The 13668-nt window shown below is 32.4% G+C and overlaps 1 protein-coding gene across 1 annotated transcript in view; it reads left to right on the forward strand.

Annotated features, from left to right (window-relative positions):
- LOC148304683 (uncharacterized) overlaps window positions 1-13668 on the forward strand; it is a 74678-nt gene that overhangs the window by 27289 nt on the left and 33721 nt on the right. The window contains exons 4-6 of the mRNA XM_088267834.1: window positions 248-542; window positions 877-1089; window positions 1726-1931. Coding sequence (XP_088123960.1) covers window positions 248-542; window positions 877-1089; window positions 1726-1931 — 714 coding nt within the window. The remainder of the gene's footprint in view (window positions 1-247; window positions 543-876; window positions 1090-1725; window positions 1932-13668) is intronic.

Here is a 13668-nt window from a genome sequence, read left to right on the forward strand (position 1 = left end):
GATTTTTCTTCTGCCCACATTGCGTCGACTTTCTATTTTGCCTTTGCTTGAATAGTTTGCCCTGAGGAGTTTTTATATAGATCAATTCAATAAAACAGAAACTGATCATTGAGGATATCTTTAATTGTTCTTCGTTTTTTATTCAAGTATCTCTTAAAACAAGAATTGAAACTAAATATTATTCATTAATATACAAAAGAGATCCAATTTTGTTGAACATATTTATTGGTTATGTTTTCTTTTCCAGACTAAAAGCCTCGTTTATGGCATACCTCAATCAGATGCTGCTCGTATATGTGGTAGTTATGATACAGATATGCGAAGGTTTGACTTTGTGACTATTGGGAAAAGTGCCTTGATTGGTGTAAAAACAGACTACTCGATAACTGGCGCGGGATTCAGCGCTCGATGGAGAGCCGTGGATGTATCGGCCTGCCCAAAGCAAACTCTCACGGCTAGGCATGGAACTGTGAAGAGCCCAAACTGGCCATATTTTCTACTGACGAAACTGGATTGCACGTACACCATAATAGCGCCACCAGGTAAGGATACACAAACTATCCTATAAATTTAAAACTATCCTCCACTCTGACTGAAAATGTGTTTAAATGTTTAGAAAGATATCACTTTGCTTTTAATATAACCTACTTTGGCTGTCTTTTAACAAGCTTAAAAGCGTAAAGGAATTTAGGGAAAGATGGTAATTTGTTGATTGTTTTTTGCAGATAGATAGTAATGTTCTAAATAGATCAAGGGACTAAAATATCACTTTAAAAAGGTTGCATTGCAACTCACACGAATATTCTCATATTTTTAAATAATTTATATTAACTAATTTATTCAAAACTAATTTCTACGTGTTATTTTTTTATATAGGAAAACGAGTTTGGCTTGAAATCACGGAGCACTCATTAGAAGCTGGTTCAGCTTTGGAAGTATCAATAGGAGAGGGTGGCCCTTTACGTCCATTCTTGGAAGCTGAACATCTCGCTGATGGAGCATTCCTGTCCAAAGGAGAATCTCTCGAACTGCGGCTGCGTACGGGAGATCATCCTTCAGGGAAAGGATTCACCGCTGTCTACAAAATCGGTAAAAAAAATGCATATAAGTTTGTTAATTTTTCTAAGTATTGTTGCACACATTATTTGCCTTGTTCATGATGAAAGATGGCCGGCTGTAGCCTATTAATTGAAACTTCTTAGCATTGAAACTGCCACCTTGGTGATGAGTAAACCACAAAAAATTCAACAGGAGAAGACCTGTAGAGTTGAGATAAAGTTACTTGCTCAAGGCAATTTTACACCTTCCGTACCATTTTTAAAGTATTCACCTTTGTGTCCAATTTTGATTCATATTTTCTAATGCCTCTATGACTAAAATCTCTATGACTTTTGACAGATTTAATGTCTCTTAATTAAGTTTTATTAAGATTTTTGAATCGCACCTCCAGTTGTTGCCTTTTTGTACAAAAAACAGTGCAATGCATTGACAAATGAGGGGCGTATTAAGGTGTTGCACCATCGTCCATACAGCTATCAATATATTGAAATGATAAAAACAGCTCATCAATCCACTGTGGCCTGTGCGAATCTGTATTTACCTCAAAAACAAAAGCATATTGACGCATTTTTAGTCTCCATTTAACAAACCCAATATGCTTATAATTTAATCAATAATATTATTTACTGAATTTATTTATATGGTGGTTTATTTCTTTGATTGAAGTTGGTTTCGCTGAAGAAGAGCGTGTTATCCAGCTTGGCAATTCAACAACTGGATCAGTGTTACACGTGAACTACCCTCGAGCTCCTCCACCTTCTGCAGACCTGTCTGTCCGACTCCTGTCTCCTCAGGGGTACAGCGTGCTGCTGAGACTGCACTCTGTGAGATTCAGCGATGCTGACTGCCAGGATGGTAGAGGGAAGATTGAGGTGAGTGAGGCTGTCTTCATCCCATATTACTTCTTCACCAGCATTCTTACATAGCTATTTCTTCTAACCCTAATTATTTCTTCGAAATAATCAGCGGGTTTGTATAGATATAGATGTATGAATGTGGAAGAGGCGAATAATATTTGCAAAAATAGAGCGTGTGGCGTTCTAATCTCTACGCCCACCCCTGCGGAGAACCGTTATGGTGATAGAAGTCTGCTGAAACGTTCAGAACAACCTAGTTTGAGGCATGAAATTGGTATAAGTACCAGGAGTACATGAGTACGCCAGGATATAAAAGGAGGTAAAAATTAATCAGAACTAAACCTAATGAAGGTACTGTTTTTCATATAATAAATTTAGGTACTCGGGTACTTGGGAATAATAAGTATCTTTTATCAGTTTAATTGTCTGGCCACACATTATTTTTTTTATTCTGTCATCACTGTTGAATTTCCAGTAGGGCATTGCATCGTATGTTCTTAGTGGGTTACAATTATGATGATTGGTTTGATTCTTTCTCTACCCTCCGCTTGTCTCTTTAACTCGGCGTTCTCGCTACAATGCATGTGGGATATAATTTGGTCTATGTAGGATAAATAAAATTTGTGCCTTCGCACATGCTTTCCGCAATCGTAAGAAGCAGGTCTGGGTGTTTTATATTATGGCCCATCCATTAAGCTCGCTATTGTTTTACTTTATTAAGTAAGCATCTAGACTCCCCAGCCATGCTTAATACCTCGTTATTCCTTACATATTCCGGCCAATGAATCCCCAATATGCGCCTGTAGCACCACTTTTCAAACGTTTTCAGCCGCCCCTGTTCTAGGCGAACGGCCACTCTAGGGGTCGGACGTATTTTCGCGCACAATTTTTTTTCTAGTATCCACATTGGAATTTAAGTTTTTTTAAAGATGTGTATTTTAAAAATATAATTTTCCTTCTTACCTTTTATTGACTCCTTCTTTTCAAAAATCCTATATTTATTTCCAAGAAAACTTATTTTTTTAATTCAAAAACGGTATTTTAATTTAAAAAATCAATCATGTCAAAAGTTACCTGGGTTTAAAGAAAATCAAAATACGATTTTTCGTATATTGAGTCTTAAAGTATAATTTTAAAATATAAAAAAAGCAACGTTTTTCCTTAATTAAGTGAAATGTAGAATTCTTTGCGTGTACTTTTCTCAAAGGCATTTTTCAACATGCCTCAGGAAAAATGTTTCCTTTTTCACTGCGGCTTATACAATGACGTGTTCTGTTGTTTAGACCATAATTGTGTTTATCTTTTCTTAAAGAAAGAAAGAGTAATTAGATTGAGTCCATTCTTCCATTATCTAAGATAAGCAGTACGATGTTTTTGTGGATCAAACACTAATGAGGAAATAAAAGTTGGTTTGCCATTCTATACTCTCCTATATACCTAATATTCTTCTTCTTCTTCTGCCTTGTGGCATGTTTTTAAGATGGATTAGCCTCCTGCGATGTCGATTCCCAGCTATCTCTTTGCTGGTTTGCCCGGGAGTCGTCTACCTTGGGGTTGGCCGTGCATTACAATGTAAGGGGGGGTTGGTGTTAAATGGTGTTAAATCACTAATATTTATTATCACCCCCCTGGGAATCGAACCCACCTCCTTCGTTGCCTTCCCCACCTAACGACATCTTCGATCTCGCAAATTTCCCTTATCCTGGTATTCCTTATTCTATCTCGTAGACTCTTGCCAGATATGCTTCTTAGACTCTGCACAACAAGCCTTATCAAAAGTTTTAATAGAATATTAATTTACAATTTAACTAACTAACTAACTGTCATGCAGATTCCCGCAAGGGTAGGCAGAGAGAATAGAACGCCACACCACTTCGTCTTTGCAAACAATCTTTACCTCTTCCACATGCAGTACTCTTCGCGTACAAAACCCACCGATTATTCTTATGATGTTCTTAAAAGATATTTGGTTCTAGCTGTGTCTGCTTTGGTCTCTATCCCATATGTAGCACTTGGTCTTAAAGGGATATTCGCAAAGACAGAACTCATTCGCCGCCCAACGGCCAAAGAGGTGACACGTCTTTCCACGCCCGATAATTTTTTAAAATAAAAAAAATTGAAAATAAATGTATATATTTTTTTTGACTCCTTACCTTTTGATAACTCTTTTGTTTTGAAACCCCTATAATTATTTCGAAGTAAAACTTATTTTAAAAATACAAAAACTGTGTTTTAACCCGTAAGCTGCGGATCGCATCTATTGTCGTTTTTTATAGAAGTACCGTTGACTGCGGAACGCATGCATAGTCGTTTTTCAACTTTACGTAGTCATAAAATATCAAAATTATTTTAATTTAGTGTCAACTTTATCGTGAATACTTCCGGTCGGCTCGTGCTCCGCAGATACGACAGCCGCGTCTTCTATACAGCCGGCATACTTTAGGCCGCGAGTCCGTAAATGTTAATATTTTTGTGTAAATACACCATAAAAACATAATAAGTAAAGTGCATTGTGTACTGTGAACATCTATGATGGATATCCGAAAGTTTCACTATAAAAATAATGCTTTTTTTGTCAAAACTATTGTAATGTAAATAATCCAGTACGGGACGGAAAGTTTGACACTCGAAATCGAGCAGCTTAGAGGTTAAGAAAAAAGTCAATTAAACGTAAAATATTTTAGTTGCGACTCATTGAATGCTGGGCCTTAAATATGTCTTATAAATTTGTATTTTGCTTTTCAATATTTACGTGTTTCTTCTTCCTTAAAATATATATTTTTTGAAAATGTTTTTATAATTCAATTTAAAATGTTTCGTAAAATCGTTGAAAGCTTTTTTTTATTAGTAGTCGCGAGTACGAATCACCAAAAACAGCACGGCTCCAAGTTTGCATAATACTTGATTGAAAACAAACATTTCATGGTTTTCGGGGTATTATTCCAGCGGGGGATTGAATAACGCCCATTACAATGTAAACTTAGACTAAGAGATTTATCGAAATTATTGTTATACTGCTGCCGGTTAATGGATGAAGTTTAATTGAAAACCAGTCATTAAATTTGTTTTTTATTTGAATTTTACTTGGTAAAAGCAGTTTTTTTTTAATCCGATGTGATTCGATGCAATACATTTAAAGAAATAGTGGTATTTAACCATTTAAAATATTTTAAAAAAAAAACAAAAATGGATAGATATTATTACTATGTACAATGTGACTGCTGAATTAATTAATTGAAGTTCACTTTGTTGTAAGTTTTTTTTATAACTAACTGTACCCGGCTCTGAGTTTTTTAAAAATATTTGTTCAAGAATTCTACAGCTTTACATATAAAAAATGATATAATAAACAATAGTTTCATTAACAATAATAAACATTACATTACATTAACAAAAATAGTTACGTTAAAAAAAGCCAATTAAACAATTCCACATTTATGTTATAATAACTATTAAAATACATTCAGAGATTCAAAAAAACATTCAGGTTAAATGAAAAGAAAGAAAAAAGAAAACACACATGCGTGTAAAGTATCCGTGAAAGAAAATCAGTGTGCAATTGAACTTCCATATTTTTATTATTTTTTTTATTTTAAATTCTTTTGCATTACATAGCATAAATTCATATATAAAAAATATTAATAAAATATAAAAATAAATACAAAAAAAGATCCCACAAAGGCATGGCCTGTGTGTGGGTATACAAAATAAACAGTCATAGTACAGGGTATAAGGGTAAAGGTAAAATTAGTTAATACAAAATACAAAAAACTTAATATAAAATACAAAAAAATACTTGACTCTCAGTAAACAATTATTTTTTTTAAAATTAAAATTAAAAACTTTAAAACATAAAAAAGATGACGACGTAAAAAAGTAAAAAGCTAGCGATCATGTGCTAAAAGAAAAAGGAGCTTAAATCTGTCACTTCTATAAATTTTCTAAGCAAATTTTTAAATTTACACGAACTTAGGGAATTAACATCTAACAAATAGTCTTTGTGGAATAATATTCTTCTTTATCTTTGTTGAGATATGAATAAAAATATTGAATCACAGATTTTATACATCCTAGAGTACCAATGGATGCAGTATTTGTTTCGTTCTTGCGGTATTTTTAATATTATGTTGAGATATGAATTTTTAAAACTGAATCGCAGAATTTATACATACTATATTACCAATGTTATATTTGCGCATTATTTTTTGATTCTCATCAAATATGAAGAAGAATATGGAAGTCTGGACATTGACGGGGCTGACGACCGTCATAGACTGGTTTAAGTAATCACTTTACACACATAGAAGTGAAGTTCTAGTGATTCATGAACAATGTTTCAAAATTGGTAAATATATATATATAGAACTTCCAAGAATTTGAGCAGTGTGGTTGTCAATAATGGGTCGAATTGGTGAATGTTACACGTGTGTAAAGTGATCACTTAAACCAGCCTATGACGGTAAATGCCCAGACTTCCATATTCTTCTTCATCTTTGAGGAGATGTCAAAAAATAACTCCTACCATTGGAGATAATCCAGATTTATGAACATGTATTTGGACACACTCAAAATGTTATATTTGCTTCATTTTTGCAGTATTTGAATTATTATGTTAAGGTATCAATAAAAAAATCTTAAATCACGGATTGAATAAATCCTAGAGCGCCAATGAATGTAATATTTGCCTAATTATTGCAGTGTTTTGAAAATTATGTTGAAACATCAATGAAAATCTAGAAATCACGGATTTTATACATCCTTGGGTACCAATGAATGTTATATCACTCACTCCTTTCAACAACGTCATGTATACAAAAAAACTTGATTTTTCAGGAGATCGTTTTTAAAGTTTTGTATTAAAAATAAATATCAAGCCACTTTTTGAACTTTTTACTGTGCAAAAGATCTTTTTATGTAAAACCTGAATGTTTTTTCTCCATTTGAAAAATATTTTGTATATTTAAAAAAAAATTAAACAATACCTTTTCTTCAAAATGCAAAAACAACACTTTCTGCCCTGTAGCGGGTAAATATTAAATAAAAAATATGCCGCTTTTGCTGGGATATAGTACATTTTGTGGGCATTCCGAAAACATGCACAACTGAAAATTGACGATTTTTGATTTATGATGTTCTTGAAAAGAGTGAGCGATATGTTAATTCAAATTACGATAAAAACTACATACTTTTTCAAGTGTGTATGTAATTACCTACCATCATGTCGCTTCCCCGCAGGGGTAGGCAGCGAGAATAGAATGCCATATCACTCTGTCTTTGAAAAGACAAGATTGTTGAAAGGAGTGAGCATTATTTGCCTCGTTCTTGCAGTATTTTAAATATTTTTATTTTTATTATTTTGTTTTGCATTCAAACGTCCGCCGACCGAATTGAATAAGGTTGTGATATTTATATTTGCAACATTGCAATACAGAGAGCGGGGTGTATATTGCCAAGCACAAATGTGCACCAATATTTGCTTTGTCCTAGCGTTGCAAGCAAACAAGAAGTGGGTACTGCTTTGTTTGTAATTCATTCGTTACAGTATTCCATTGTTTATGTTCCACTTCCGTGTCCACGAGGGAAGTGACAAAACTACGTTATACCTATTTATTTTTTATTAAACACTTGTATTATATCACTCAATGAGTTTTATTTCATTAAACACGACTAGTTTCGAAAACTAACAGATGTTTTCTTCTACTGGTGAAAAGTAAAACTAACGATCAAAAATATTTGGGTATATATATATATATATATATATATATATATATATATATATATATATATATATATATATATATATATATATATATATATATATATATATATATATATATATATATATAATATATATATATATATATATATATATATATATATATATATATATATATATATATATATATATATATATATATATATACCCAAATATTTTTGATCGTTAGTTTTACTTTTCACCAGTAGAAGAAAACATCTGTTAGTTTTCGAAACTAGTCGTGTTTAATGAAATAAAACTCATTGAGTGATATAATACAAGTGTTTAATAAAAAATAAATAGGTATAACGTAGTTTTGTCACTTCCCTCGTGGACACGGAAGTGGAACATAAACAATGGAATACTGTAACGAATGAATTACAAACAAAGCAGTACCCACTTCTTGTTTGCTTGCAACGCTAGGACAAAGCAAATATTGGTGCACATTTGTGCTTGGCAATATACACCCCGCTCTCTGTATTGCAATGTTGCAAATATAAATATCACAACCTTATTCAATTCGGTCGGCGGACGTTTGAATGCAAAACAAAATAATAAAAATAAAAATATTTAAAATACTGCAAGAACGAGGCAAATAATGCTCACTCCTTTCAACAATCTTGTCTTTTCAAAGACAGAGTGATATGGCATTCTATTCTCGCTGCCTACCCCTGCGGGGAAGCGACATGATGGTAGGTAATTACATACACACTTGAAAAAGTATGTAGTTTTTATCGTAATTTGAATTAACATATCGCTCACTCTTTTCAAGAACATCATAAATCAAAAATCGTCAATTTTCAGTTGTGCATGTTTTCGGAATGCCCACAAAATGTACTATATCCCAGCAAAAGCGGCATATTTTTTATTTAATATTTACCCGCTACAGGGCAGAAAGTGTTGTTTTTGCATTTTGAAGAAAAGGTATTGTTTAATTTTTTTTTAAATATACAAAATATTTTTCAAATGGAGAAAAAACAATCAGGTTTTACATAAAAAGATCTTTTGCACAGTAAAAAGTTCAAAAAGTGGCTTGATATTTATTTTTAATACAAAACTTTAAAAACGATCTCCTGAAAAATCAAGTTTTTTTGTATACATGACGTTGTTGAAAGGAGTGAGTGATATAACATTCATTGGTACCCAAGGATGTATAAAATCCGTGATTTCTAGATTTTCATTGATGTTTCAACATAATTTTCAAAACACTGCAATAATTAGGCAAATATTACATTCATTGGCGCTCTAGGATTTATTCAATCCGTGATTTAAGATTTTTTTATTGATACCTTAACATAATAATTCAAATACTGCAAAAATGAAGCAAATATAACATTTTGAGTGTGTCCAAATACATGTTCATAAATCTGGATTATCTCCAATGGTAGGAGTTATTTTTTGACATCTCCTCAAAGATGAAGAAGAATATGGAAGTCTGGGCATTTACCGTCATAGGCTGGTTTAAGTGATCACTTTACACACGTGTAACATTCACCAATTCGACCCATTATTGACAACCACACTGCTCAAATTCTTGGAAGTTCTATATATATATATTTACCAATTTTGAAACATTGTTCATGAATCACTAGAACTTCACTTCTATGTGTGTAAAGTGATTACTTAAACCAGTCTATGACGGTCGTCAGCCCCGTCAATGTCCAGACTTCCATATTCTTCTTCATATTTGATGAGAATCAAAAAATAATGCGCAAATATAACATTGGTAATATAGTATGTATAAATTCTGCGATTCAGTTTTAAAAATTCATATCTCAACATAATATTAAAAATACCGCAAGAACGAAACAAATACTGCATCCATTGGTACTCTAGGATGTATAAAATCTGTGATTCAATATTTTTATTCATATCTCAACAAAGATAAAGAAGAATATTATTCCACAAAGACTATTTGTTAGATGTTAATTCCCTAAGTTCGTGTAAATTTAAAAATTTGCTTAGAAAATTTATAGAAGTGACAGATTTAAGCTCCTTTTTCTTTTAGCACATGATCGCTAGCTTTTTACTTTTTTACGTCGTCATCTTTTTTATGTTTTAAAGTTTTTAATTTTAATTTTAAAAAAAATAATTGTTTACTGAGAGTCAAGTATTTTTTTGTATTTTATATTAAGTTTTTTGTATTTTGTATTAACTAATTTTACCTTTACCCTTATACCCTGTACTATGACTGTTTATTTTGTATACCCACACACAGGCCATGCCTTTGTGGGATCTTTTTTTGTATTTATTTTTATATTTTATTAATATTTTTTATATATGAATTTATGCTATGTAATGCAAAAGAATTTAAAATAAAAAAAATAATAAAAATATGGAAGTTCAATTGCACACTGATTTTCTTTCACGGATACTTTACACGCATGTGTGTTTTCTTTTTTCTTTCTTTTCATTTAACCTGAATGTTTTTTTGAATCTCTGAATGTATTTTAATAGTTATTATAACATAAATGTGGAATTGTTTAATTGGCTTTTTTTAACGTAACTATTTTTGTTAATGTAATGTAATGTTTATTATTGTTAATGAAACTATTGTTTATTATATCATTTTTTATATGTAAAGCTGTAGAATTCTTGAACAAATATTTTTAAAAAACTCAGAGCCGGGTACAGTTAGTTATAAAAAAAACTTACAACAAAGTGAACTTCAATTAATTAATTCAGCAGTCACATTGTACATAGTAATAATATCTATCCATTTTTGTTTTTTTTTTAAAATATTTTAAATGGTTAAATACCACTATTTCTTTAAATGTATTGCATCGAATCACATCGGATTAAAAAAAAACTGCTTTTACCAAGTAAAATTCAAATAAAAAACAAATTTAATGACTGGTTTTCAATTAAACTTCATCCATTAACCGGCAGCAGTATAACAATAATTTCGATAAATCTCTTAGTCTAAGTTTACATTGTAATGGGCGTTATTCAATCCCCCGCTGGAATAATACCCCGAAAACCATGAAATGTTTGTTTTCAATCAAGTATTATGCAAACTTGGAGCCGTGCTGTTTTTGGTGATTCGTACTCGCGACTACTAATAAAAAAAAGCTTTCAACGATTTTACGAAACATTTTAAATTGAATTATAAAAACATTTTCAAAAAATATATATTTTAAGGAAGAAGAAACACGTAAATATTGAAAAGCAAAATACAAATTTATAAGACATATTTAAGGCCCAGCATTCAATGAGTCGCAACTAAAATATTTTACGTTTAATTGACTTTTTTCTTAACCTCTAAGCTGCTCGATTTCGAGTGTCAAACTTTCCGTCCCGTACTGGATTATTTACATTACAATAGTTTTGACAAAAAAAGCATTATTTTTATAGTGAAACTTTCGGATATCCATCATAGATGTTCACAGTACACAATGCACTTTACTTATTATGTTTTTATGGTGTATTTACACAAAAATATTAACATTTACGGACTCGCGGCCTAAAGTATGCCGGCTGTATAGAAGACGCGGCTGTCGTATCTGCGGAGCACGAGCCGACCGGAAGTATTCACGATAAAGTTGACACTAAATTAAAATAATTTTGATATTTTATGACTACGTAAAGTTGAAAAACGACTATGCATGCGTTCCGCAGTCAACGGTACTTCTATAAAAAACGACAATAGATGCGATCCGCAGCTTACGGGTTAAAACACAGTTTTTGTATTTTTAAAATAAGTTTTACTTCGAAATAATTATAGGGGTTTCAAAACAAAAGAGTTATCAAAAGGTAAGGAGTCAAAAAAAATATATACATTTATTTTCAATTTTTTTTATTTTAAAAAATTATCGGGCGTGGAAAGACGTGTCACCTCTTTGGCCGTTGGGCGGCGAATGAGTTCTGTCTTTGCGAATATCCCTTTAAGACCAAGTGCTACATATGGGATAGAGACCAAAGCAGACACAGCTAGAACCAAATATCTTTTAAGAACATCATAAGAATAATCGGTGGGTTTTGTACGCGAAGAGTACTGCATGTGGAAGAGGTAAAGATTGTTTGCAAAGACGAAGTGGTGTGGCGTTCTATTCTCTCTGCCTACCCTTGCGGGAATCTGCATGACAGTTAGTTAGTTAGTTAAATTGTAAATTAATATTCTATTAAAACTTTTGATAAGGCTTGTTGTGCAGAGTCTAAGAAGCATATCTGGCAAGAGTCTACGAGATAGAATAAGGAATACCAGGATAAGGGAAATTTGCGAGATCGAAGATGTCGTTAGGTGGGGAAGGCAACGAAGGAGGTGGGTTCGATTCCCAGGGGGGTGATAATAAATATTAGTGATTTAACACCATTTAACACCAACCCCCCCTTACATTGTAATGCACGGCCAACCCCAAGGTAGACGACTCCCGGGCAAACCAGCAAAGAGATAGCTGGGAATCGACATCGCAGGAGGCTAATCCATCTTAAAAACATGCCACAAGGCAGAAGAAGAAGAAGAATATTAGGTATATAGGAGAGTATAGAATGGCAAACCAACTTTTATTTCCTCATTAGTGTTTGATCCACAAAAACATCGTACTGCTTATCTTAGATAATGGAAGAATGGACTCAATCTAATTACTCTTTCTTTCTTTAAGAAAAGATAAACACAATTATGGTCTAAACAACAGAACACGTCATTGTATAAGCCGCAGTGAAAAAGGAAACATTTTTCCTGAGGCATGTTGAAAAATGCCTTTGAGAAAAGTACACGCAAAGAATTCTACATTTCACTTAATTAAGGAAAAACGTTGCTTTTTTTATATTTTAAAATTATACTTTAAGACTCAATATACGAAAAATCGTATTTTGATTTTCTTTAAACCCAGGTAACTTTTGACATGATTGATTTTTTAAATTAAAATACCGTTTTTGAATTAAAAAAATAAGTTTTCTTGGAAATAAATATAGGATTTTTGAAAAGAAGGAGTCAATAAAAGGTAAGAAGGAAAATTATATTTTTAAAATACACATCTTTAAAAAAACTTAAATTCCAATGTGGATACTAGAAAAAAAATTGTGCGCGAAAATACGTCCGACCCCTAGAGTGGCCGTTCGCCTAGAACAGGGGCGGCTGAAAACGTTTGAAAAGTGGTGCTACAGGCGCATATTGGGGATTCATTGGCCGGAATATGTAAGGAATAACGAGGTATTAAGCATGGCTGGGGAGTCTAGATGCTTACTTAATAAAGTAAAACAATAGCGAGCTTAATGGATGGGCCATAATATAAAACACCCAGACCTGCTTCTTACGATTGCGGAAAGCATGTGCGAAGGCACAAATTTTATTTATCCTACATAGACCAAATTATATCCCACATGCATTGTAGCGAGAACGCCGAGTTAAAGAGACAAGCGGAGGGTAGAGAAAGAATCAAACCAATCATCATAATTGTAACCCACTAAGAACATACGATGCAATGCCCTACTGGAAATTCAACAGTGATGACAGAATAAAAAAAATAATGTGTGGCCAGACAATTAAACTGATAAAAGATACTTATTATTCCCAAGTACCCGAGTACCTAAATTTATTATATGAAAAACAGTACCTTCATTAGGTTTAGTTCTGATTAATTTTTACCTCCTTTTATATCCTGGCGTACTCATGTACTCCTGGTACTTATACCAATTTCATGCCTCAAACTAGGTTGTTCTGAACGTTTCAGCAGACTTCTATCACCATAACGGTTATATATATATATATATATATATATATATATATATATATATATATATATATATATATATATATATATATATTATATATATATATATACATGTCCGCCTCCGTAGTGTAATGGTTAGCACGCTCGGCTACCGTTCTTGAAGTTCCGGGTTCGATTCCCAGAGTCGGGTCTAATAAATATAAGTGTTTTTTTTTTTAACTTTAATATTTATTCAATATTACCCTGGACTGGTACCTGAAGCGGAGGGCTGATCACCTTTCCTTCGTATGGTAACGATCAAGATAACACTGCGTTTATATGATGC

This window comes from Brachycentrus maculatus, unplaced genomic scaffold, assembly GCF_059751285.1.
Source record: "Brachycentrus maculatus isolate JH-2025_06_01 unplaced genomic scaffold, ASM5975128v1 h1tg000306l, whole genome shotgun sequence".
Taxonomy (NCBI): domain Eukaryota; kingdom Metazoa; phylum Arthropoda; class Insecta; order Trichoptera; family Brachycentridae; genus Brachycentrus; species Brachycentrus maculatus.